General features: G+C 35.7%; 4 protein-coding genes across 13 annotated transcripts in view; 2 read left to right on the top strand and 2 right to left on the bottom strand.

Annotated features, from left to right (window-relative positions):
• LOC117608944 (putative sodium-dependent multivitamin transporter) overlaps nt 1-3436 on the bottom strand; it is a 5567-nt gene extending 2131 nt beyond the window's left edge. The window contains exons 1-7 of one of the 4 annotated variants that reach the window (XM_034334717.2): nt 2092-2753; nt 1834-2024; nt 1305-1427; nt 1009-1230; nt 603-943; nt 366-485; nt 87-304 (exon numbers count right to left, since the gene is read on the bottom strand). In XM_034334717.2, the coding sequence (XP_034190608.2) occupies nt 87-304; nt 366-485; nt 603-943; nt 1009-1230; nt 1305-1418 (1015 nt within the window). In that variant the 5' untranslated portion in view covers nt 1419-1427; nt 1834-2024; nt 2092-2753. Of the gene's footprint in view, nt 1-86; nt 305-365; nt 486-602; nt 944-1008; nt 1231-1304; nt 1428-1833; nt 2025-2091; nt 2754-3320 lie in introns of those variants that run through there. The other 3 variants (XM_034334718.2, XM_034334720.2, XM_034334719.2) reach the window with 3 other exon arrangements.
• Dus3 (Dihydrouridine synthase 3) lies at nt 2887-10214 on the top strand. 2 transcript variants are annotated; one of them, XM_076689709.1, is made up of 11 exons: nt 2887-2911; nt 3598-3742; nt 3918-5148; nt 5241-5608; nt 5992-6120; nt 6190-6789; nt 6876-7421; nt 8281-8757; nt 8836-9401; nt 9522-10017; nt 10122-10214. In XM_076689709.1, exons 1-6 carry the CDS (start codon nt 2902-2904, stop codon nt 6260-6262), a joined length of 1956 nt encoding a protein of 651 aa, XP_076545824.1. In that variant the 5' UTR covers nt 2887-2901; the 3' UTR covers nt 6263-6789; nt 6876-7421; nt 8281-8757; nt 8836-9401; nt 9522-10017; nt 10122-10214. The 2 variants fall into 2 exon arrangements, with proteins under 2 accessions (XP_076545824.1, XP_034190606.2); XM_034334715.2 differs by lacking the exon at nt 2887-2911 and having other exon boundaries at nt 3537-3742.
• LOC117608950 (uncharacterized) lies at nt 6578-15152 on the bottom strand. Of its 3 annotated transcripts, none has more exons than XM_034334737.2 (4): nt 14552-15152; nt 7186-7389; nt 6964-7113; nt 6578-6745 (listed from the first exon to the last, which is right to left on the bottom strand). In XM_034334737.2, the coding sequence occupies exons 1-4, from the start codon at nt 14600-14602 to the stop codon at nt 6578-6580; spliced, it is 573 nt and encodes a 190-aa protein (XP_034190628.2). In that variant the 5' UTR covers nt 14603-15152. The 3 variants fall into 3 exon arrangements, with proteins under 3 accessions (XP_034190628.2, XP_034190630.2, XP_034190626.2); XM_034334739.2 differs by lacking the exon at nt 14552-15152 and adding an exon at nt 14276-14543; XM_034334735.2 differs by lacking the exon at nt 14552-15152 and adding an exon at nt 11055-11189.
• On the top strand, nt 9259-21818 carry LOC117608941 (serine/threonine-protein kinase OSR1). 4 transcript variants are annotated; one of them, XM_034334710.2, is made up of 12 exons: nt 9259-9401; nt 12905-13033; nt 16260-16615; nt 17443-17555; nt 17772-18022; nt 18106-18271; nt 19004-19239; nt 19301-19415; nt 19488-19747; nt 19820-19858; nt 20397-20583; nt 20660-21818. In XM_034334710.2, the coding sequence occupies exons 1-12, from the start codon at nt 9322-9324 to the stop codon at nt 20735-20737; spliced, it is 2010 nt and encodes a 669-aa protein (XP_034190601.1). In that variant the 5' UTR covers nt 9259-9321; the 3' UTR covers nt 20738-21818. The 4 variants fall into 4 exon arrangements, with proteins under 4 accessions (XP_034190601.1, XP_034190602.1, XP_076545821.1 ...); XM_076689706.1 differs by lacking the exon at nt 9259-9401 and adding an exon at nt 10962-11142 and having other exon boundaries at nt 18106-18282; nt 19006-19239; XM_076689708.1 differs by lacking the exon at nt 9259-9401 and adding an exon at nt 11233-11406 and having other exon boundaries at nt 18106-18282; nt 19006-19239.

Genomic DNA, 21818 nt, shown 5'->3' with positions numbered 1-21818 from the left:
TTGCCACATTCCTTCACGTGTCAACAGCAAGTATTTAAATATTAAAAATGAAAAATATTTTATTATAGAGTAACTGGAAATTTTACCTGCTATGAAAAGGCCAGCTAGACCAGGCTTATCAGACATGGTGTCCATAACATAATATGGCATCAACATATCAGTAGATGATATCTTATGCTGAAGCAAAGGATCGCAGTTGTAGTATTTACTATATATTGCTAGTCCTGAGAAACACGTAGTAATTGAAAGTATTGATAAAATTGGCCATGCCAACCAAAGTGCTTTCTGAGCTGCTTTTATATCCCTACAAATATCATATGAAGTAATAAATTAATTCTTTTTTTTTTTTTAGTCTTAATACGTACCTCACAGTCAGTAAACGTTGCACTTGAACTTGATTTACACCGTATAATGACAAAAATGTAAATAAACCTCCAATATTGAGTGACCACCAAGTGTGTCGTACTGTGGGGTCTATAGAAATACTATAGACATATTTTCAATTAATTTTTACAAAAAGAGAAAATAAAAGAATGATTCATTCTGCATACATCTACAAACATTTTTTACCTAAATTTTATTTATTACAATAAATATAGTACCTATCAAATTCAATTCTATTTCCTGCTTGCGCTATCTCCCAAATTTTGTCTAAACCTCCCGCTTCATTAGCTGCTGTTACAATAATAATAAAAACACTAACAAACATGAGCAATCCTTGGAACACATCTGTTATTAGGACAGCTTTAATGCCTCCTATGCTCGAATAGAAGGCGCAAACAAGACCGATAATAATAATACTGCCAGTTTTAGAAATTCCTGTTGTTGCTTCTAACGCTAAAGCAGGTGCATACAGTACAACGCCTGAGTACAAAAGCAACTGAAGCCAGTATACAAAGCTAGCCATTGTTCTAGCTTTTATACCAAAACGTTTCTCTAAGTACTGAAAAGATAAGAGTACAACTTTTAGGCAAACTGTGTAATTTCAATTGTATTTATTGTACCTACCTCGTAAGCACTTGTTGCTTGAAGTTTAAAGAATACTGGTAAAAATCCATAACAAACAAGAGGAGTTCCTATGAGATACGATAAATTAATTACTACAAACTGTGTTCCGTATGTGTAATTTTCTGCAGAAACACCTAACAATGTAATCGCTGACATGAAGGAAACTACAAGCGCAACACCTACAGGCATAATGCTCATCGATCTGCTTGCAACAAAATACTCCTATTAAAAAAAGATAAACTCAGCATTATTAAAGTATGATATTTAAGAATGTGCTATATAATTGAAATACACACCTCCATAGTCTTTTGACGTCCACCACTGAATCGGTAATAAATACCAATACCTATACTTATGCATAGCGTAGCTACTATAACTAAGTAATCCTCCCATTGCAGTGTTTTTTCCATACTATTGTCCTAAAAGTATAAAACAAATGACGCTTATTAAAAAACTTGATATTTTCACTGATGTTTCATATATTAAGGGTACAATTATTCAGGTAAGACATGATCGTATCAAGTTATCATGGACAACCCAATCTAATCTGTCTATTGTTCTCTATTAAGCCTGCTATCTTTATAATACACATTAAATGATATTTGCTAACACCGTTACCTAAGAACATGCTTTAGTAGTTGCAATTTTAATACATCGTTAGACTTTTGTTACATTTAGATCTTGCAATTAATGATAACATTAGAAAATTCTTACAAATGTTAATAATAAAATATTTCTAAATCAAAATAATCATACTTATAATCAAAATAACATTAAAAAAAAACATTTCTGGCTACTTATATTTATACATCATGTGATAATTACAATATCATCTATTGATTTTTTTCATATATTAGAAATTCAATGCATATATAAATCATTCTGGCGTGTAATTGGCGATACTTTATCAGTCGGAATTTCTACGTAATCGTTTAATTAATGTGCTTGCACCAGACGTATCCAGAATTTGATTATTTCAATCTTGAGCCTCCGACTGATTGTACACAGCTAATCTCCTAAACAGTAATTTATTAACGATGTAAGATATTGCCCGTAAGAACGTGAAACACGTTGATAACTTACCGGTATCCAGTGTCACGATATTATTCACTGATTCAATTGGTAGACGCGTTTCACCAGAACGGATCAATTGAACCGCGTCGCGGCTCTGACCCTTCTAAACTGTCGTTAATGAATTTCAGCTTGGTGAACGTTTCTTGTTAAAAAGCCGTCGTGTGTGTACGGGGACACGTGAAAAGGAGGCAGGCAGGCGCAAAGAAGAATCGCACGCGCACCGGCCTCTCCGCTTTGTTTGCATCATTTTAAGAAAATCTCAAGAACTTTTGAAACTTTCTCGTATTTTTTCATTGGCCAATTCCTCGATAACGATTATCAATTTCCACATAAAATTTCACACGTTTACTGATAACGAATTCCATATTTTTTCAAGGATTTTTGGTTCACCGTTGGCTCCTTACCCGCGATATCGCGTGATCTGATGAATGTCATTGTTAATTACGCACGCGATATCGAGCCGCAACGGTCTTGTTAATTATTTCTGTTTATACTAGATAGTACTCAGGGCCGGCTTTGAAATTTCGGGGATCCGAGGCGAGCACCGAAAAAGCGCCCCTTCGCATAAATGACAAAAAAAAGTAACTCAAAGAAAATTTATAAAATTCATAAAATTAACGTTAAAACTTGTATAATTAATTTAGATTTGCATTTACATTAATATTCAAAATCGTCTTATGGGGGCCCTGGACCTTGGGGGGCCCTAGTCGCCCGCCTAGTCTACCTAGGCCCAGGGCCGGCCCTGTAGGTATCAATAAGCCGTGGATTTCCATTTCTTTTATTTATCTTGAATTCTTCGATTATTTAAAAAATAGGTGTATGTTAAGAGGTAAAATGATATGAATAAAAATTGGACACAGTAGTTAATAGCAAAAAGATATGTATATTAAAAATGATATTTTGTTGCGTAAAATTAGTGTGTAAAAATAGCGAATGGTTGTTGTCCGGCTGAGAATCACTGTTGCTTTGTAATCATGCTTATCACCTAGTCGGGGCAAAGGTAAGCAGCATTTAAATGATCAATTTTCATTCAAATAAGTATGTTTATGTTTAAGAAAGTTAGTATACTTCCCATGATTAATCAGTGCAGCGGAATAATTAAATATTATTTCGTTTTACATTTTCAGATATCTTTTAGCGTTTCACTCCAGGATTAAATACATATACATATTTATAATTCGTTATGTAAAACTTATATAATGCGTGTACTCAACATTTCTATTTCAATAACCATTTACCTTGAATATTATTAACTAATTAATCGCAGACTCAATTTTAATGCGTCTATTTTAACGGCCGGACAAATGGAACTGAATGAACTTATAAATTCATTTTAAAAATCCTTCGATAATCGAAAGTCGACATTTTTAAAATAATGTTTAATCAAATAACCAATATTAAACATTGTCAAACAAGTGTTTCGAATTTAAATTATTCTTCTTTTTTAATTTTCTAATTAACTATTGCTATGTTCATTTCGTTTCATTTAATATGCAATGTTTTTACTTGAAAAAGTTGCCAAATTAGCAGAAATCACTAACGATCGATCTGTTTCGATTCGATACATCATGATGGCGGAGTACAGTGAAAAATGTACAGAAGATTGTTCCTTTGATTATAGCGAAGATAAACAAAAAGGTGTATGTGTAATTAAAGAAGAGTAAGCAAATATTATTATATTCATTATAATTATTAGATTTTTATGAGTTATTACAATTTCTTGTGCTTTCACGTTCCTTAACCTTAACACGTGAAAACCGCGTGGTTTGTTGTCATCGTTCATTGTTACACCTTTTAATTTCAAAGTATTGGTAATTGTATCGATATCGTTGCAGGTACATTATTGGAGATCACATAAGACTTCTAAGTGAAGAATGTTTAACAAAAACTGATAAAGAAAAGGTATCCACTAGTACAACTAATTCAGATGAGGATGTATCGCATGAACCACCGTTAAAAAAATTAAAAGGCGATGATAAAAGGGAAAAGCTCAGGGGTCAAAATAAAGCAAGACCACCGCCTTTCAAGGCACAACGCGAATTGAATTTGTGTCCTTGGATAGCGGACCAAGCGGTTGGAGAACCTGAAAAGAAATGTGATAATAAACGATGCACGTTCTTGCACGACAGAGTACAATATCTAAAAATAAAACCAGCTGATATTGGAGATGAGTGTTACCTATTTAACATCACTGGCAGGTGCCCAAGGGGTGCTGCCTGCAGAATGGGCTCCAAACATTTATTAGAAGATGGTTTAAATATCGTGGATAAGGAAAAGGAAGAGGAATTCAAGAAACTGCCACCTTCTACGAAGAATCAATTAACGAAACATCTTCAGATTCAGCTGAGGAAACACAAATACAATTTTTCCAAAGCAGAAAAAGTTGTTAAAGCGAATGAACCATCTAGGAAAAAATTAGAAAGTGCCAAACAAATCGAGCAGTCTTCCAAAGTAACCGAACCACAAATTAGAAATGATTCTAATGATAAGAACTCTGAAAACGATACTACAGAACAGAAACTAGGGCCAGTCGAAGATTCTGATTTAATAAAATGTAGAAATGTAGAGAAGAAAAAAATAGACTGGGAAGATAAGATACTATTGAGCCCTTTAACAACAGTCGGTAACTTACCTTTCAGAAGAATCTGTAAAGAATATGGAGCTGATATAACCTGTGGAGAAATGGCTTTAGCGCCCAGAATATTAAAAGGGGCCCATGAAGAGTGGGCGCTTGTAAAAAGGCATGAATCAGAGGATATATTTGGAGTACAGCTTTGTGGTAATAATCCAGGTGTGTTGACCAGATGCGCCCAATTGCTAAACCAAGAGATTGACGTTGATTTCATAGACTTGAACCTGGGTTGTCCTATCGATTTAATTTATAGACAAGGAGGAGGCAGTGGGATGCTTAACCGATTAAACGTCCTCGAAACTGTAGTAAAATCAGTTAATCAAATTATGGATATACCTTTAACAATAAAATCTAGGACAGGTGTTTATATAGATAAACCAGTCGCTCATAATTTAATGCCAAAGTTCAGTGAATGGGGAGTATCCATGATTACTGTGAGTAAGTTAATTATTATATTAAATTTACATTCTATGGTTATTATGAAATATATTGCAACATTTTAATCAATTATTATCTTTTAATCCAGGTCCATGGACGATCTCGTGAACAAAGGTATACAAAATTAGCTGATTGGGATTATATAGAAAAATGTGCTAAAGTGGCACAACCTGTTCCAGTGTTTGGAAATGGGGATATCCTATCGTTTGATGACTATCAAAGAGTACGAGACACTTACACAAGTGTCTCTGGTATTACTATAGGTCGTGGTGCATTGATAAAGCCATGGATATTCACAGAAATAAAGGAAAAAAAATTGATAGATATATCCAGCAATGAGAGATTTGAAATCTTGAAAAAGTATACCAATTATGGTCTTGAACATTGGGGTTCGGACACTCGGGGGGTTGAAACGACGAGGAGGTTTATGTTGGAATGGATATCTTTCTTGCATAGGTACGTTTATTATATTATAATAAATGCCCTTTTCCAAACCGCTTATTGAAAATCAAAACCAAAGAAGATTGAGTTAGTATATTGTATTGTTAAGGGCCTGAACGAAGGGTTTTGCGAAATTTTGATTTTCACCAAAATGACAAGAATTTTACTGAAAAATCTGGTTTTTGAAGTGGTCAAATTTTTTCTTTGTGATAAAAAAAAATTTTTCAACGAAATTAAAAATCCTTCGTTCAAGCCCTTAATAATACAATATACTAACTCAATCTTCTTTAGTTTTGATTTCAAATAAGATCCCTCATTATTTAACATTTTATTTTAAAAAAAATCTTGAAAATTACCCGATCCCAACTAGGCGTAACCCCTTAATAAATAAATTTCAGGTACGTTCCTGTTGGTATTTTGGAAAGACCACCGCAAAGGATCAACGAGAGACCTCCGTTTTACCGAGGTCGAGACGAGATGGAAACGCTTATGGCCAGTTCAAACTGTGCTGATTGGATTAAATTATCGTAAGAGCATTTCCATTCCTAATTGCATTTAACGCGACCGTGATTCTTAAAACAAACTTTCCTTTTCAGAGAGTTATTACTCGGAAAAGTGCCTGAAGGATTTCGCTTCTTGCCAAAACATAAGGCGAATTCATGGAAATAATGTATAGTAAATTGTCACGTGAACAGAATACTTTTATATCAGGAACTTCTTTTCTTTTTTTTTAAATAAACAAACTACTCGTCAGATGGAATAAATGTTAGAAGGATTATGAAGAATCTTTTGTTTCTTTATTAAGCATTTGAAATCACAGATAAGAAAACCAATCATATACAATTAATAATAATACAGATAATAAATTGAAATGATTTATAATCTGTAGAATTTTAGTGAATTTCACCAATCGGTTGAAAAGTGTTGTAGGTGTCGTTTCATTCTTTAACCCTCTGCGCAACCTTGGTCTCACCTAAGTGGAAATTAGTAATGAACAGTTATATCTCCGAGGACAGATACGGGCCACATGCAATCACAACCGCTGGCTATCTGTTTGGAGAAGGGTTCCCAACACTCTCCGTCCCATCGTCGTCGCATTAACAATAGCCTTCTACTTCTTTGAACGCAATGATAACTGGGTTCCACGCATTTCTGGAAAACACACATTCTGCTTTAGTATGATCAATTTCAACGAGGTTCGTTGCTTTCACAAAATGCTTCCTTGTTTCATGTGCTCACTAAAATGTGAATGGTTCTTCTAATAAAAGTTTTCGTTTCACAGGTGTACTAAAGTAGAAGTGTATCTTCTTTTTCTTGCAAAGCAAAAGCAGTATCACGTACACACAACAGACAGAAACAAATTGATCTACCTGCTTCGAAAAATTCACAGGACGTTCAATGTTATCTATCAAAGAGTAACTTTTACAATAAATTTCATGATAATGCGGAGGTTGGTACTCGTACTCGGAGTCGTCTAATTGTACTTTTTTGGTAACGGTTTCGCAAAGACTACGATATTCCTACGAACAGACATAGAGTAAACGTTAATTACCCATGCAGCTTTATTTCTTTTTCTCGGATACAGAACTGACCGGTAATAAATTACGATTATTTCTATCGAAGGATTGCTCTTCCTTCCGTACACGTTCCTCGATGTAATCTTCTTCAGGTAGATAAGCCATGTCCTGAGCAAGAGGTAGGTGTAGACGATTAATCTCCCGCATCTGCAAGTAACTTCTGTTGCACTTCTTGTAGACATTGTACGAACAGTCTCCCAACACAGCCATCGCGGCGAGCTTTGTCAACAGAAAATAATAATTACAATAAGGTAATCTCATATTAATTTCAATGTAAATAACGCAATTGGCAGAGAGTTGAATTTATGGTAAACTCGAGTGATCAATAATTGATAATCGTTCCACCGTTTTGTCAGTTATATTATTAAACGACTGATTCACTCTGCTTCCATTCCCACTTGCCAGAGAACCCTCCGCATGCGATTTATGCATTATTAAGTTTGATGGCTCTCTAACACTAAGACCTCCGTGGAAGCTTGAATTTTAACGATGACGCAATACAATACCATAAAACATCTATGAAAGACAAACAAGAATTGTACTTTTACATAACATAACTGATTGGTACAAAACATGCACTATTTATTAGGTGTGCAAATTAATTCGGTGCCTTTTCTTTTTTTAATTTTAAGAAGTTACAGTAACTACAATGATTGAATTTATTATTATCGATATCATATTCTCGCGCCATTTTTCAAATTCACAGAAGCGCGGGAAAATATTCGAATTTAAAACCGAATTAATTTGTCTCGCGCCATTTTTCAAATTCACAAAAGCGCGGGAAAATGTTCGAATTTAAAATAGTAACTAATGAAAATGTAACATTAAAGGTACCGAATTAATTTGTCTCGCGCCATTTTGCAAATTCACAAAAGCGCGGGAAAATGTTCGAATTTAAAATAGTAACTAATGAAAGTGTAGTATTAAAGGTATCGAATTAATTTGTCTCGCGCCAGTTTTTAAATTCACAAAAGCGCGGGAAAATATTCGAATTTAAAATAGTAACTAACAATAAGATAGTGTAATATTAAAGGTACTGAATTAATTTGTACACCTAATAAATGAATTTTTGCAGTATTTCTATCAAATTAATAATGAATTAATTTCCAGTGTTGACTGATCATCAAGGGAATAAGAATATGAAATTTTCAATTGATGAGGAACAAATGAATCCTTCTTAAAACTGTGTCTAAGTTAACTGAAGAATTTTGTGGCGGTCAATTGAACAGTGATGTCAGAAATCAGTGTAATGTGTTGATCAATCCCTGAAGACCATAATACCGGCGCGAAAAACAGTACAAACCAGTCAGCAAGGTCGATCGTGATTGAGCTGACGTGCTTCGCGTCGCATGATGCAAATTAGTCTTCCCCATGCCGATCTCTATGATTCGCGGTGCCTTCAAACTGCGAATGGAATAATACTCACCTAGCAGAAACGGTGGAAGAATTTGGAAGAACTTAGATTAAAATTCTTCAAACATTTTAATCAATTATTGCAAATGTAATAATTAAGAATCTTCTATTCTACAATTAACAATACATTTCTTTTTTTTAAATAAAGATTCTCTATAAAAATTATAAATCAAGGTAGATAAAAATTACTGTTGCTTATGATATTGAAGAGAAGAAAAGGGTAATAGTGAACTAATGAAAATACACTTTCAGGAGAAGAAAAAGGAGGGCCAGGAGAGGAGGCTGGTCTCTGAAACGATATCAACACGTATTCTCCACGCAGTGACACGTCGGTGTGTGGTAAGGTAGTTATCCAATTGACGGTGCCCCCGTCTGACATAGTTCAGTCGACGACGAACTCAGGATGATTCGACTACGTCTCTGGCAGTGGTGACGTTCTCGCAGCCGTACGAATTACCGTTTCACTGTGTGTTCTTCCTCCAACGTTATTGCGAATCGTGAAGGAAAGAATAGTATCGTTTAAACGTTGAAAATCGACATGAAGATTCCTGTTTGGTTGACGAGAGACGCGATTGTGCTTTGGGACCAGATCGCTGGTCCGGTAACAATGAACACGGTCAAGGTTGCCCGTTGCCAGTGATCCGGTTCCTTTTTCTGGGCGTCGATAGACGAACGCAAGGGAGAGGGTTTTGTCAACTTCTTTTGGAATAAACGCGTAAGCGTGGAAGAAAGGGGGGGATGAGATGCGAACGCGTCAACGCGATTGATATGGCAGCTGATCTGTACGCGAATGGATCCGTGAAGTCAACGTCCGGCAGGTGAGATTAATTGATAAGGAAATTGTGATAAGGTATTGTTCTTGGCTTAACTGGTCATCAGTGGAGGATACAAGATTTTTCTGTATTGTAATTCTTGTAATATAAAATTATGCTTTTTAGGCTGATTGGAATGAATGGAATTAGCAAAGCAAATTTTACTTGAAATATTTTATAATTCTTGGAACTCCTCTGAGAAGAATGTTTAATTGTGATAAGGTATTGTTCTCGGTACTGTGATCTGGTGTTTCAACTGGTCATCAGTGGAGGATGCAAGATTTTTCTGTATTGTAATTCTTGTAACATGAAATTATGCTTTTTAGGCTGATTGGAGTGAATGGAATTAGCAAAACAAATTTTACTTGAAATATTTTATAATTCTTGGAACCCCTCTGAGAAGAATGTTTAATTGTGATAAGGTATTGTTCTTGGTACTGTGATCTGGTGTTTCAACTGGTCATTAGTAGAGAATACTAGATTTTTCTGTATTGTAATTCTAGTAACATGAAATTATGCTTTTTAGGCTGATTGGAGTGAATGGAATTAGCAAAGCAAATTTTACTTGAAATATTTTATAATTCTTGGAACTCCTCTGAGAAGAATGTTTAATTGTGATAAGGTATTGTTCTTGGTACTGTGATCTGGTGTTTCAACTGGTCATTAGTAGAGAATACTAGATTTTTCTGTATTGTAATTCTAGTAACATGAAATTATGCTTTTTAGGCTGATTGGAGTGAATGGAATTAGCAAAGCAAATTTTACTTGAAATATTTTATAATTCTTGGAACTCCTCTGAGAAGAATGTTCAATAAACAAGTTTTACAAGGGCGAGATCAATACCTGAACGAATATTTCAAATTCTCCCCTTGTTAAGGTACTCTGATTTTGGATGATTCATACCGAATATGTATAAGCGTGATTTCCTCACATTTTTACATAATGAAATGCTTCAATAGCCGCTGCTACTGTCCGAGTTAATAACCAATTGACCCTCGACCGCTCGTGCAAAGGTTTCATTGAGGAATACCGTTGGACAAAAGTTGAACAGTTCAGAACTGAAAATTCTCAATTTCCATACTGTGGAAATGTTAGCAATTGAACTGTGAAAATTTGTTAGAGAGAAGAAAAATGAAATTTGATGCATCTAGCGGAAAGAAGCAAGTGTAGAAAAAATTATCATAGACATAAGAGGATGTTGAGAGTAAGAAATTCACTGTGATTTAATTTGGTATCATCAAATTGTTTGTTTCTTCAAATACCACTTGACTCATTCTCGATGCAAAGTCATTTCAATAAATTCATCCGGTCTCTAGGAAATCCATGTTAGTGATGATCTGCTTCTGTTCAAATGAACATATAATCGTCAAGGACACACAACTGTCCTCTTCAGTTTTGTCTTGTAAGTAAATTAGAATTCGCAGTCTTCTGCTATTTTTCAAATGGTAAATTCACATTTTTCTCACTGCACTATTTCTTAGAATCAGCCTGTTCGTCGGTTGTCTTTGTAAATATGCAAAAGGACAGAATTGTGACCTCGGTGTGAAATGAAACATGGTGGAATGAATGCTCGTGTGCTGCTGTCAAATAGAGAGAAAAAAAAAAGAAATAAATTGAACACAAACAGACGCTCTGTTTGATAACATTGATGTCAATCACCAAGTGTCGTCCTGTCCCATCAGTCTTCGACGGATGTTCTTCGCCGACGGTCGTACTAAATGATTCGTTTTCTGGAGTTTTATAAAACGTATTACCTTCGTTCATATAAATTTTAGATAACCATTGTTCTTTTAATAACAGATTAAATAATTGCAGAAATCAGACCGGTTGGCAGACTATTCAGAACATGAAATAGTGAACACAGGACAAGGCTTATAAATGGGAACGATTCGCTGAGAAGAGGCTATTAGACTCGTTAGTTTAGGGAATCAATTAGATTGTTCGTTCTAAGTGGCAAGGACGCGCCAAGAATCCCATCGAACGTCTACGTGATGTGTTTACTATTGTTTCAGTACGTTATTTGCTCCACATTGTTAGTCACGAAACAGCGAATGATCGTTCGTCCTTCTAATTATTCTGTTTTTTACCTTCTCCAACGCAGAGACCTGTGGTTATCCTTCAATTTTCATTCTGACTCAGCCAATTGAAATTAATTCAGTCCTCTATAACTAAGGATTACAAAACTGTAAATTGATTTTATTTATATTTTTCTTATGTGTCTTCTGAAGCCAAGAGACAAACGTTTGTGTTCTTGTTTCTCAATTGAAGTTGCTTTGAAGCATACCATTCATGTAACAGTAGAGGTTCTTCTGGTAAACCTTCTATTTAGGTTAAAAGTTTCATTTCCTGAGCAGAACAGCGACTTTAATTTAAGTTTATAGTCTACCTACGTTCATCTTCCACGATGTTCGCAAATATTTTCTGTCCATTCGTTTTTACACTCATGTTCATATTAATTTCAATTCGCTTTTAATTCTATGAAGTAAGGAAGTATTATAAATTCTATAAAGTAAGGAATTTTATTATTTTAGAAAAAAGATTCCATTACAAGATGGAATATTCTTTCTTAAAATAAGGTACATGTGTGTCAATGTAACTAAATGAGAAAGGAATGTACATGAGTTCTTTGTGTTTGAGGAGACAATTAGATCATGCTAGCAGAATATTTTCGCGGAGACGGATTTAAACTTGTTAACAGCCTGCAAATGACGTATATGAAAGTCCAATCAGTATTCATGAGATGGAAATTATTCCTTAAAGTTCTTGAAATACTTTGTTTTGTCAGATTTTTTTTCTGTCTTAATTCTCTCTTCCACTGGATTTAGCAGTGACAGTTTAATTGTAATAATATTGTATTGTAAACGAAGGATTGTTTCTATAGGGACAAAGAGAAGGTACAGTTGAAAAGACTCAAGGGTCCATTCGCTATCAGATTATTTTTAGGTAGCAAGATAGGGGCTACCCCTTGATGCCAACTAAAAATAGCCACTAAGGCCAATCCAACTCCAATTATTCCATTTAGGTATTTAGGTGACAATCGACTGACCGCCAATTTAGAAATATTCCACACGATGACAACCCAGGGACCTCAGCCAGTGTTGTGGATGAATACAAATAATATCATAGCAAGACAGAAATATATTTCAATTCAAATTTTAATTGAATAAGCAATAGAAATATTTGCAAATAGTAAATTGTAGACAATTTTCAAAGTTAGGAATTGCAAAAGCAATGGAACAAATGTTGATTCAAAGAGAGTAAAAAAATTGAAAAGGTTTCATTTTAGAGATCATTTTAGTTTATGAGACTCCTGTACTGTTTTTCACAGTTCTTGACCAAAGAAAATGAATTATTAAAAATTAAACAATGGGTGTAAAAATGTAATTTTTATTCTCAATTAACGATTGTATTTAGGAAATCGTAATTAATACGTCCGCTAATCGGTTGGGCATGTGTTTGACGCCTGAAGTAAGGCAACTGTGCTAACATAGATGTTTCTTTGTGCGCAGAATTGCGGGCAGCATGAGGCAACGTAAGACCGGCACGCTTGGCGCCGCGGCGCCTATATCTACGAAGGAGGAACGATTGAAGTTCCAAGACAACAGGTTCCTGACGACATTCGTACTCGGCCGAAATAGGTTAGTCCTAACTTTACCATTTTTAATGTCTCCTTATTTAATTTAAATTTAAATGAGTTTCGATAATCGATCGATAATACTTGTTTGAAAAGTCTCGATTTCGACTCAGCGTTCGTTCGATTAGTACCGATAGCCTGATCACGTGACTTATTCGATAGTCGTGATTTTATCAGGGCCGGCCCTGAGATTTCGGGGGCCCGAGGCGTGGTTTTTCAAAGCATTATTAATAATTGCAATTTTAGATTTAGAAAAATTGCAATATGGCTTTTCAAAGCATCATTAATAATTGCAATTTTAGATTTAGAAAAATTGCAATATGGCCTTTCGACAGGGCCGGCCCTGAGATTTCGGGGGTCCTAGGGGGGCTCTTTCACATATATGACATAAGAATAGTACCTCAAATAAAATTTATAAAATTAACATTAAAGCTTGTATAATTAATTTAGATTTGCATTTTTATCGATTAATATTCAAGTGAACATTACTCTTCTTCAGAGGCGAGCTCTGAAAAGGGGCCCCTTCACATATATGACATAAAAAACAGTAGCTCAAATAAAATTTATAAAATTAAGATTAAAGCTTGTATAACTAATTAATATTCAAGTAAAAATTACTCTTCTTGCATTCTTAGACGCAAAATCGTCTTCTGGGGGCCCTGGACCTTGGGGGGCACTAAGCCCAGGGCCGGCCCTGGATCTTATTCTCGTTATTGAATGCATCGTTTCCTTATTTAAATTCAATTTTGAACAGTTTCCATTGCATCTGTTAATCACGATAATTGTTATCCTATTAAACGTATGCGTAGGATGATAAATTTAGCGTTTCCTTGTCTAAATTTAAGTGCAATTTACGTTGCAAATTAACACACGCATTTAACATCCTTTTAAACGAGTTATTACGAACCGACACAGGGAACTCACCGAGACGTACTAATAGTTAAACGGTAAACAACGTAAGTTTTCTTAATGACGTAGTAGTACGTGCATGATAATTAAAAGTGTTCAAAGCTGCTGGCGCGCGGTATAGTTGGAAGGTACATCTGTGTGTACCCGGGCCGTGCAAAAGTTTCGCGATCCAGTTTCCTTATTTCTTGTTTGATAAATTATTTGGTAAGTTGTTTTTAATTTTGATAAAATTTCTTATTACAAAAGTAAAATTTGTTCGGGAAATAACAATAAAGTATAATTTATTTAAAATTTACTTTCGTTCGTTAATGAATATTTATATATTTTGAAATCTTACCAGACCGAGATAACCTAGTCGATACATCGCAGTCGAATTTTCGATTTTTCTGTATGCTTCGATAGTTGCTTTCGTTTGAAGTCGCAAACCAAATTACTCCGCTAACCACCCTCGTTTAACCCTTTTATATCGTATATAGATTCTATTCATCTGGCATTTTGATGTCGAAAGGTCAATAGTACAGATTATAGATCTTCGTGTAAATAACGAAAGCCGATATCACGATAGTCGTCTGGTTTGATTGTTAACCGTTTTAATTGAATTCTGTAATCGTACCGTTCGAGATGAGCGTTGATATCGATAAGTCGACAATTCTTTCGACGCCATTGCCGGTTGGTTAGTTTCCTCTTTCTTTTTGCGTTCTTTTTCCCCCGTTCGTTATATTTATTTTTTCTTTTTCTGCCGATGAAAATGCAGAAATCGTGTCTGTTTGTCTGTCTCTTTCTATATCCGTTTATTTTTTCGATTTTTTGTCTTCGTTCTTTCTCGTATTTCGTGTCTAAATCCGTCACGATTGGTATGCTTGTCTGTCTTTCCCGCTCTTTTCTCCGATCTCTTTCTCTTTCTCCTTCTCTCTCTGATTTAATATTCATCTTTCTTTAACGCGCTTCTCGATATACGCTCGAACAACCATGAAAGCACTTCAATTATTAATCGCCGTGAGCGTGTTGACGGAGTTTATGGTGGGACTCGACTTCGACAGACGGACCAGGATTAACCTTAATATCGCGGTCACGTATCGCGTGGTAACTCGTTCTTTCGCCGTAAAAAATCCCATTTCCAACTGTGCGGTAGTCGCCAGCAAATCGCGCGCACCAGACTGCGCTACTTATGTCGGATAAATTCTAATCCCCGGATTATTTCTACAAATATATCTGGAAACGTGAGTAAATCTTTGACAGAGATATTCAAGGAAGATTAACGGGGTTGCGTGGGTTTACCTTTATTCGATGTTTTTATTTAATCCTATCCTAACCCACGCGCTTATGTCACGCGATGGAAATCGAGTCGAAGCGACGCTTTTTCAAAATTCCCTCCAATTTCTGATCACCTCGAAACCGCGTGTTCTAGTAAAAAAGTGAAATATTTTTAATTTACTAAAATACATTCTTTATCCGTACAATGTGACTGCTAGAAAAATAAGACGGGTGTACTTTCGAAAGCGACAACCCTCCGATTTTTCTTAATTATTATTGATATATTTAAGTTAGGTTAGGCTATATATTTAACGCCGGTAATGCTTTCGTTTACACATATTTTTATAATCAATTTATTATTATTTCATGAAAGCGTTGCCGGAAAGTGCGGATTATGTGTTCGGAACAGATCGCCAATTATACTGCGCTGTGTCGGTAAGGTAGGGAATGATATCAATGATAGTGTAGAAATTACTATTTGTTTATATAACAGCCAAAATAATAGGTTTATGTGAAAAATGCGTCGAATCTTTTTTTAAGAGCTTTTTATGAGCTTTATTTTTTGTTTGAAACTTTTCTCTCTAAAATCAATATTTTCGGAGATATTCAGTAAGAACTGTCAAAACTTTGAAGGGGGCTGGGGGGCAAACGAGGCTTTGTCGCAAAAAATCCATCTAGGGACTTTCTTCTCTAATCAAGGATAAGCTTTGGCAAAAATTTCAGAAAAATCGGAGGGTTGTCGCTTTCGGAACTTTATCCAATAAGACTTTCGAACGTATTAAATTGTTCTAGATTAAAATTTATTGCGCGAGCCGGTCTTTTCTCGAAGAAAGATCAATCAGCTTAATGAATCGGATTGAGGCTCGCGTAGGTTGAGTCGACGTTTTGTCGACGCATTTATTTTGACAGGATTACATGTAATTGAGACTTAATAAACACATTCGTGACTAAATATGATCCAAATAGTTTCGTTCAACTACTATACAATTTAAAAATCTGAAAGACGTTTCTATTTTATTTCTATTTTCTATTGATTTTATATGAAGAAACCTAATGTGTTTTCATAGAAAAATAGCACCAGACGTCCTGCCTTCTTGTTCGCCGGGAATATTCCGACAGAAGTCCTTTCGCGCTTCGTCACCGCCGAAAAGTGCCAGTGCCGTGACAAAAAACCCAGCCGCAACGAATAATCGCGATCGCGCCTGCGCCGATCTAACCAGTCCACGTGATTTAAAAACATCAAACAGCAGTAGTCGGTCAAAAAGCAGCGGCGTGTTGCTTCTCGCGCGGGGCACCCGGGGTACCAGCAAGCACGCGCGCCTTGGCACGGTACTGGCGAACAAAATGGCGTCCTCGAGCTCTAACACGGTGGTGCAGGGCTGGCCAAACACCAAGGACGACTATGAGCTCAAAGAGGTTATCGGTGAGTAACGTTTCCACCACGCTTTTCTTCTTTCTCTCGATGATGAAAATTTTTTATCGAGCTATTTAGGATGACAATCTATCCCGTGGTATACGTTTACCGGGTCTCAGCGGGGAGCTACTTCTGCCTTCTTTCGTATATCACATAGAGAGTTCTTTGCCTCGGTAATGGAACGCGTTACATAAAACCGTGAATTCACGGGTTAACAGATGACACAGAGCTGTCGGATTATTTAGTGATGGTACAGTGACGAGGCTTAATTTGACGCATTGTCCTTATCCATGTTTACGCAACTGTTTCTCTCGCTCTCGTTCTCGATACTCGCTATCTCGCTTACACTTGCCAAGGCACGTATACCGGTGCTTCATACGTCCTAACCTCGTTAACCTGCTAAAGAAACGGAACTACCGATTATGTTGCGTATATTGATTATGCATCGATATTTTCGGGATACAATTGTAAATTATTGTTAGATTTGAAGCTTAGAGAATAAATATTATGTAGGTTAAGTTGTATTACCATATTAAATACATCATTGTTATAATAATAAATATTATGCAGGGATTATAGACATTGTTAAGACAATTAAAATAATATATAAAAAATGTATTTTTATTATATTTTAATGTTAACAGTTACCTCCTTATACATTTATAAAGACTACTTAGAAAAATTTTTTAAATACAAGTGTATTAAAGTAATTTGAAATACGCGCCGATTTTTAGTGACGTAGTTGACGTAAAACATGTCGCGCGCTATTTAAATAATTCAAAATCAAATTCCTTCTTTAACATTATATCATTTAGTGATTGTTGCTTTAATTGCAGGGGTGGGAGCGACCGCCGTAGTGCACGCGGCATTTTGCATTCCACGGCAGGAAAAATGCGCCATCAAGAGAATAAATTTAGAAAAATGGAACACGAGCATGGATGAACTGCTGGTGAGCATTTTATACTGTTATCAAAAGATACATCACAAGAATTGATTCATTACAGAATTAAGTTCATTATATTTCCCCAATAAATGGAAACATTGATAAGATAATAATGATGTATCAGTTGTTATAGATGATCGTAATCTCTGTACTTGCTAAAAATAATTTTTCATTTATGAATCATTCAAATATCACACGTTGTATCTTTTTTATTTTCAATAGAAAGAAATACAGGCAATGTCATCCTGCAATCATGAAAATGTCGTCACATATTACACGTCGTTTGTGGTAAAAGAAGAGCTCTGGCTGGTCCTCAGGCTTCTCGAGGGTGGATCCCTCCTAGATATCATCAAACATAAAACAAGAACCACAAACTGTAAACACGGTGTATTCGATGAAGCTACAATAGCTACAGTGTTACGAGAGGTACTCAAAGGTCTTGAGTATTTTCACAGTAACGGACAGATACACAGGTACATCAATTACAGATAATTTTCCATGTCGAAGGAACAAAGGGATCAACTTTCTATTTATACTAATAACAGAATAATATTAGGGACATCAAAGCAGGGAACATCTTGCTAGGAGAAGATGGCACCGTGCAGATAGCCGATTTCGGTGTCAGCGCTTGGCTTGCAACGGGACGAGATTTAAGCAGACAGAAAGTCAGACACACGTTCGTGGGCACTCCATGCTGGATGGCACCTGAGGTCATGGAGCAGGTGAGAGAGGAAAGTAACATTACAATTTCTTAGCTTGCGTTTTTGTGCCTATATTTGTCTTATGTTTAGTTGAGGTGCATTATTAGCTTTAGAAGATACATAGACATAGAATTTTATGTTTTTCAAAAATGAAACTTTGTATTAGTTATGCATGTAAATTATACATGGTTGCTCTTTTTACTTAACCCTCTATTGCATGAATTTATATGGCTGTTAGTCTACTTAAAAATAAATAGTAAAATTTTATTAGAAAATGTTATTTATTGCATTTTATGGGTACAAAATAAAAAAAAAAAAATCTCCATGTGAGTCCTTATCACATATAATAAACTTACTTTGCATGAAAATCATGAAAACAATTTTTTTAAACATAGACACACAAATGTATGTGACATTTCTCAGTCCACAGAGGCCAGCGTGCAATGTAATCAGTTTATACATCTTTACATTATTTTATTCATATGCCCAATGTTCCCACTTGGAATCTACATGCTCAGAGTCTTCAGTATTGTCTACTTAATTTACTATAGAACATTTGAAATTTAAATTCCCAATTGGAAACGGAATGGAATAGAGGGTTAATATAATAAATAATTATAGTGCATACCTTCTGTAACAGTTTTATAAGATAAAGCATGTTAACGTTAAAAAGCATGTGTTAATCTTGCTGTTGCCATTTCATCTCAGTGTGTACACCTTAAAATGAATTATGATATGCGTATAACTTTGCAGGACCATGGTTACGATTTCAAAGCAGACATTTGGTCACTCGGGATCACCGCGATCGAGATGGCCAGTGGTACAGCACCGTATCATAAATACCCACCGATGAAGGTCCTCATGTTAACCTTGCAAAACGATCCTCCGACCTTGGACACAGCTGCGGACGACAAAGATCAGTACAAAGCGTATGGTAAAACATTCCGGAAAATGATCGTCGATTGCTTGCAGAAGGATCCAACGAAGAGGTGTGTTTCCCACGAACCTGTTTAATAATTATTTAAATAATAATTTCAACCCTGCTTATAGACCCACAGCGACGGAGCTGTTGAAACATCCATTCTTCAAAAAGGCAAAAGATAAAAAGTATCTGCAACAAACATTGGTAGCTATTGGGCCTAGTCTTGAAACTCGTGTACAAAAGGTACATTTACCTCATGATGGATTAATTAACCTAGCCGCTATTGCTATGGAATCAGAGTGGAATATCTTGTAGGCCTCGAAAAGACAACCTGGCACGTCGGGTCGCTTGCACAGAACGGTTACAGGGGAGTGGGTTTGGTCGTCGGAGGAAGAGGACAGCGACGCGTCTAGCGCCGACGAAGGCAAGGAGGCTCTACCAGTTAACACGATCGAGAATCCTAGCAGCGAGGAGGAGGAGGAAGAGGTTTATGGGCTGGTTAAATCGGTACCTAGTAAGCTTGTTGTGCAGGCTACAGACCAGAACGTTCCTATAAATTTGGTACTAAGATTACGGTGCGTACTGTCAACCCTTTAAAATCATTACTTCACAAGAGTCTGTATTTTTGTACTGTATTTTTATTACAGGCGTCCAGAATCACATTTTACCCTTGAAGAGAATTCCATGTATGCATGTCTTCCCTTATCCTTAATCTTCCATATACACAGGGTGTCTCGCGTAACTCCTGGAAATAGGGGTTGCTGGAGTGATTCTGAACAACTTTTTCCTTTGCCAAAATGTTGGTCGAAGCTTCGTTTTTGAATTATTAACGAAAAACCCGGGAGCGTTGGCTCTGAACCGCGCTCGATCGTGAACAAATGTATTGGCACAGCTTTTGACAAATGTTACATTTTTTTAAATTAAGAACAATGTGGAATTATTTGTTATTCATGAATAACGAATGCGTTTGTGCCAATGCATTTGTTCACGATCGAGCGCGGTTCAGAGCCATCGCTAATTGCCAGTGTTTTTCTTTAATAACTCAAAAACGAAGCTTCAAGCAACATTTTGGTAAAGGAAAAAGTTGCTCAGAATCACTCTAGCAACCCCTATTTCCAGCTGTTATGGGAGTTATAAGACCCCCTGTGTATATATCAGCTACTAACATTTAATAATTAAAACTGCAGTTTGTAAATGACAAAGGAAACTTAATGAATTTTATAGAAATCAGAAGCGGGAGCTTAACGACATTAGATTTGAGTTTGCTGTCGGGGTAGATTCTGCCGAAGGGATTGCTGCGGAATTAGTCGGTGCTGGTTTAGTGGACGGCAAAGACATTGTCGTGATAGCAGCAAATTTACAAAAATTAATAGACAGTGCCGGTCAATTACGGACAGTAACATTTTCACTGGTATGTTTACAGGAAACAGATCTGTTTCTTTTTTTTTTTTCATTAGAGGTATTAATGAAACTTTATGCTTTCTTAGAATTCTGGTCATGCAGCTAACGAAGTGCCAGACGATAAGGCGTTAATAGGATTTGCTCAGATCTCCATCACCGATTAAATACTTGCAGCGCATTTGAAAATGCCTGGATACCGTTCTTAAGCATCGTCCAGAGAATGGAAAGTATCAAAAGCTCGTTTGATATTCTCGATGACCGAGAATGATTGAAAAAGGATTTTACTAAATTCATAGCATTACCCTTTGTACCGCAATTTTCTACAGCTTTTGCTACTTTCGCTTCTTGGGATTTTTAACTAAGTGCAATAAAGTATGAAAAATGCAAGGCGTTGATATACAGGACTCAGTGTGGACTGTTTGAATGCATATTCAGAGCTATGTACTGGCATGAATTTATGGTAATCAGATAATCGAGCCCTTTTGTTATAAAAAAATTGTTGAAAAGGTATTTTATGAGTTTTGTTTTCCATGGAAAACAAAAGTGATCAAAAATGTAATCGACTTGTTTCAAATAATTTAATTGTAGCAAAAGGGTTAAGGAATTCTGTCAACTAAATTCAAAACCTATGGTATTGTTAATGGTATTTCACGCATCCCTTTTTTCTGCACAACGTTAGACAAGGCAAGAGAACGGATATTCAAAGCAGAAAGGAACAGTATCACATATACTGGCTTAAGTTTTCACTCGCTCTAATCATTAATGGCTGTAGTTTCACATATTCAATTTATATCACTCATTATTGCATTAATTTCTATGTAAATATTAGTAATGAAATTTCAGGTTAAGTTTACCAACGCTTTGAAAGACAGAATTTCAAATAACTAAGCAAATGAGTAAAACAACAATTATTGTTCGAAGGTGCTTAAACATCTGACTTAATTATTTGAAATACATTCAAATGGATATTCTTTGTGCGGTTGAGAATTTTTTTAGTTGAAACAATATTTAAATACCGCATCATGTACTAAAAAATGAAAGCAATCTTCTGTACCATATGAAATCGTTTAGCGTATTTTCCTTATGCTTCATGCTACAGGATTGTAGAACATACGAAAGTACTAATGAAACGTGTTTTGTACTTAATTATATAGAATTACGAATAGCGGATTTATTATTTTCTGGCTTCATAGATGCGGATTAGCCAGTCGAAAAACGAGAAAAAAAAAAAAAAAAAAAAACAAA

Source organism: Osmia lignaria, chromosome 8 (genome assembly GCF_051020975.1).
Source record: "Osmia lignaria lignaria isolate PbOS001 chromosome 8, iyOsmLign1, whole genome shotgun sequence".
Taxonomy (NCBI): Eukaryota; Metazoa; Arthropoda; class Insecta; order Hymenoptera; family Megachilidae; genus Osmia; species Osmia lignaria.
The sequence above is the reverse complement of the archived record's forward strand: the minus strand, read 5'-3'. Positions and strand labels throughout refer to the sequence as shown.

Excerpts from the sequence above, each read along its gene's own strand:
- LOC117608950 (XM_034334735.2), bottom strand. The coding sequence starts at position 11,159 with ATGAACGAAGGTAATACGTTTTATAAAACTCCAGAAAACGAATCATTT. Across the intron at positions 7,390-11,054 it reads ATGGGACAGGACGACACTTG|CTCGCCGCGATGGCTGTGTT; the intron begins GTGATTGACATC and ends CTGTTGACAAAG. Across the intron at positions 7,114-7,185 it reads ATAATCGTAATTTATTACCG|GAATATCGTAGTCTTTGCGA; the intron begins GTCAGTTCTGTA and ends GTCTGTTCGTAG.
- Dus3 (XM_034334715.2), top strand. The coding sequence starts at position 3,579 with ATGTTTTTACTTGAAAAAGTTGCCAAATTAGCAGAAATCACTAACGAT. Across the intron at positions 3,743-3,917 it reads GTATGTGTAATTAAAGAAGA|GTACATTATTGGAGATCACA; the intron begins GTAAGCAAATAT and ends ATATCGTTGCAG. Across the intron at positions 5,149-5,240 it reads GGGGAGTATCCATGATTACT|GTCCATGGACGATCTCGTGA; the intron begins GTGAGTAAGTTA and ends CTTTTAATCCAG.
- LOC117608941 (XM_034334710.2), top strand. The coding sequence starts at position 9,322 with ATGAGATGCGAACGCGTCAACGCGATTGATATGGCAGCTGATCTGTAC. Across the intron at positions 9,402-12,904 it reads GTGAAGTCAACGTCCGGCAG|AATTGCGGGCAGCATGAGGC; the intron begins GTGAGATTAATT and ends CTTTGTGCGCAG. Across the intron at positions 17,556-17,771 it reads CGAGCATGGATGAACTGCTG|AAAGAAATACAGGCAATGTC; the intron begins GTGAGCATTTTA and ends TATTTTCAATAG.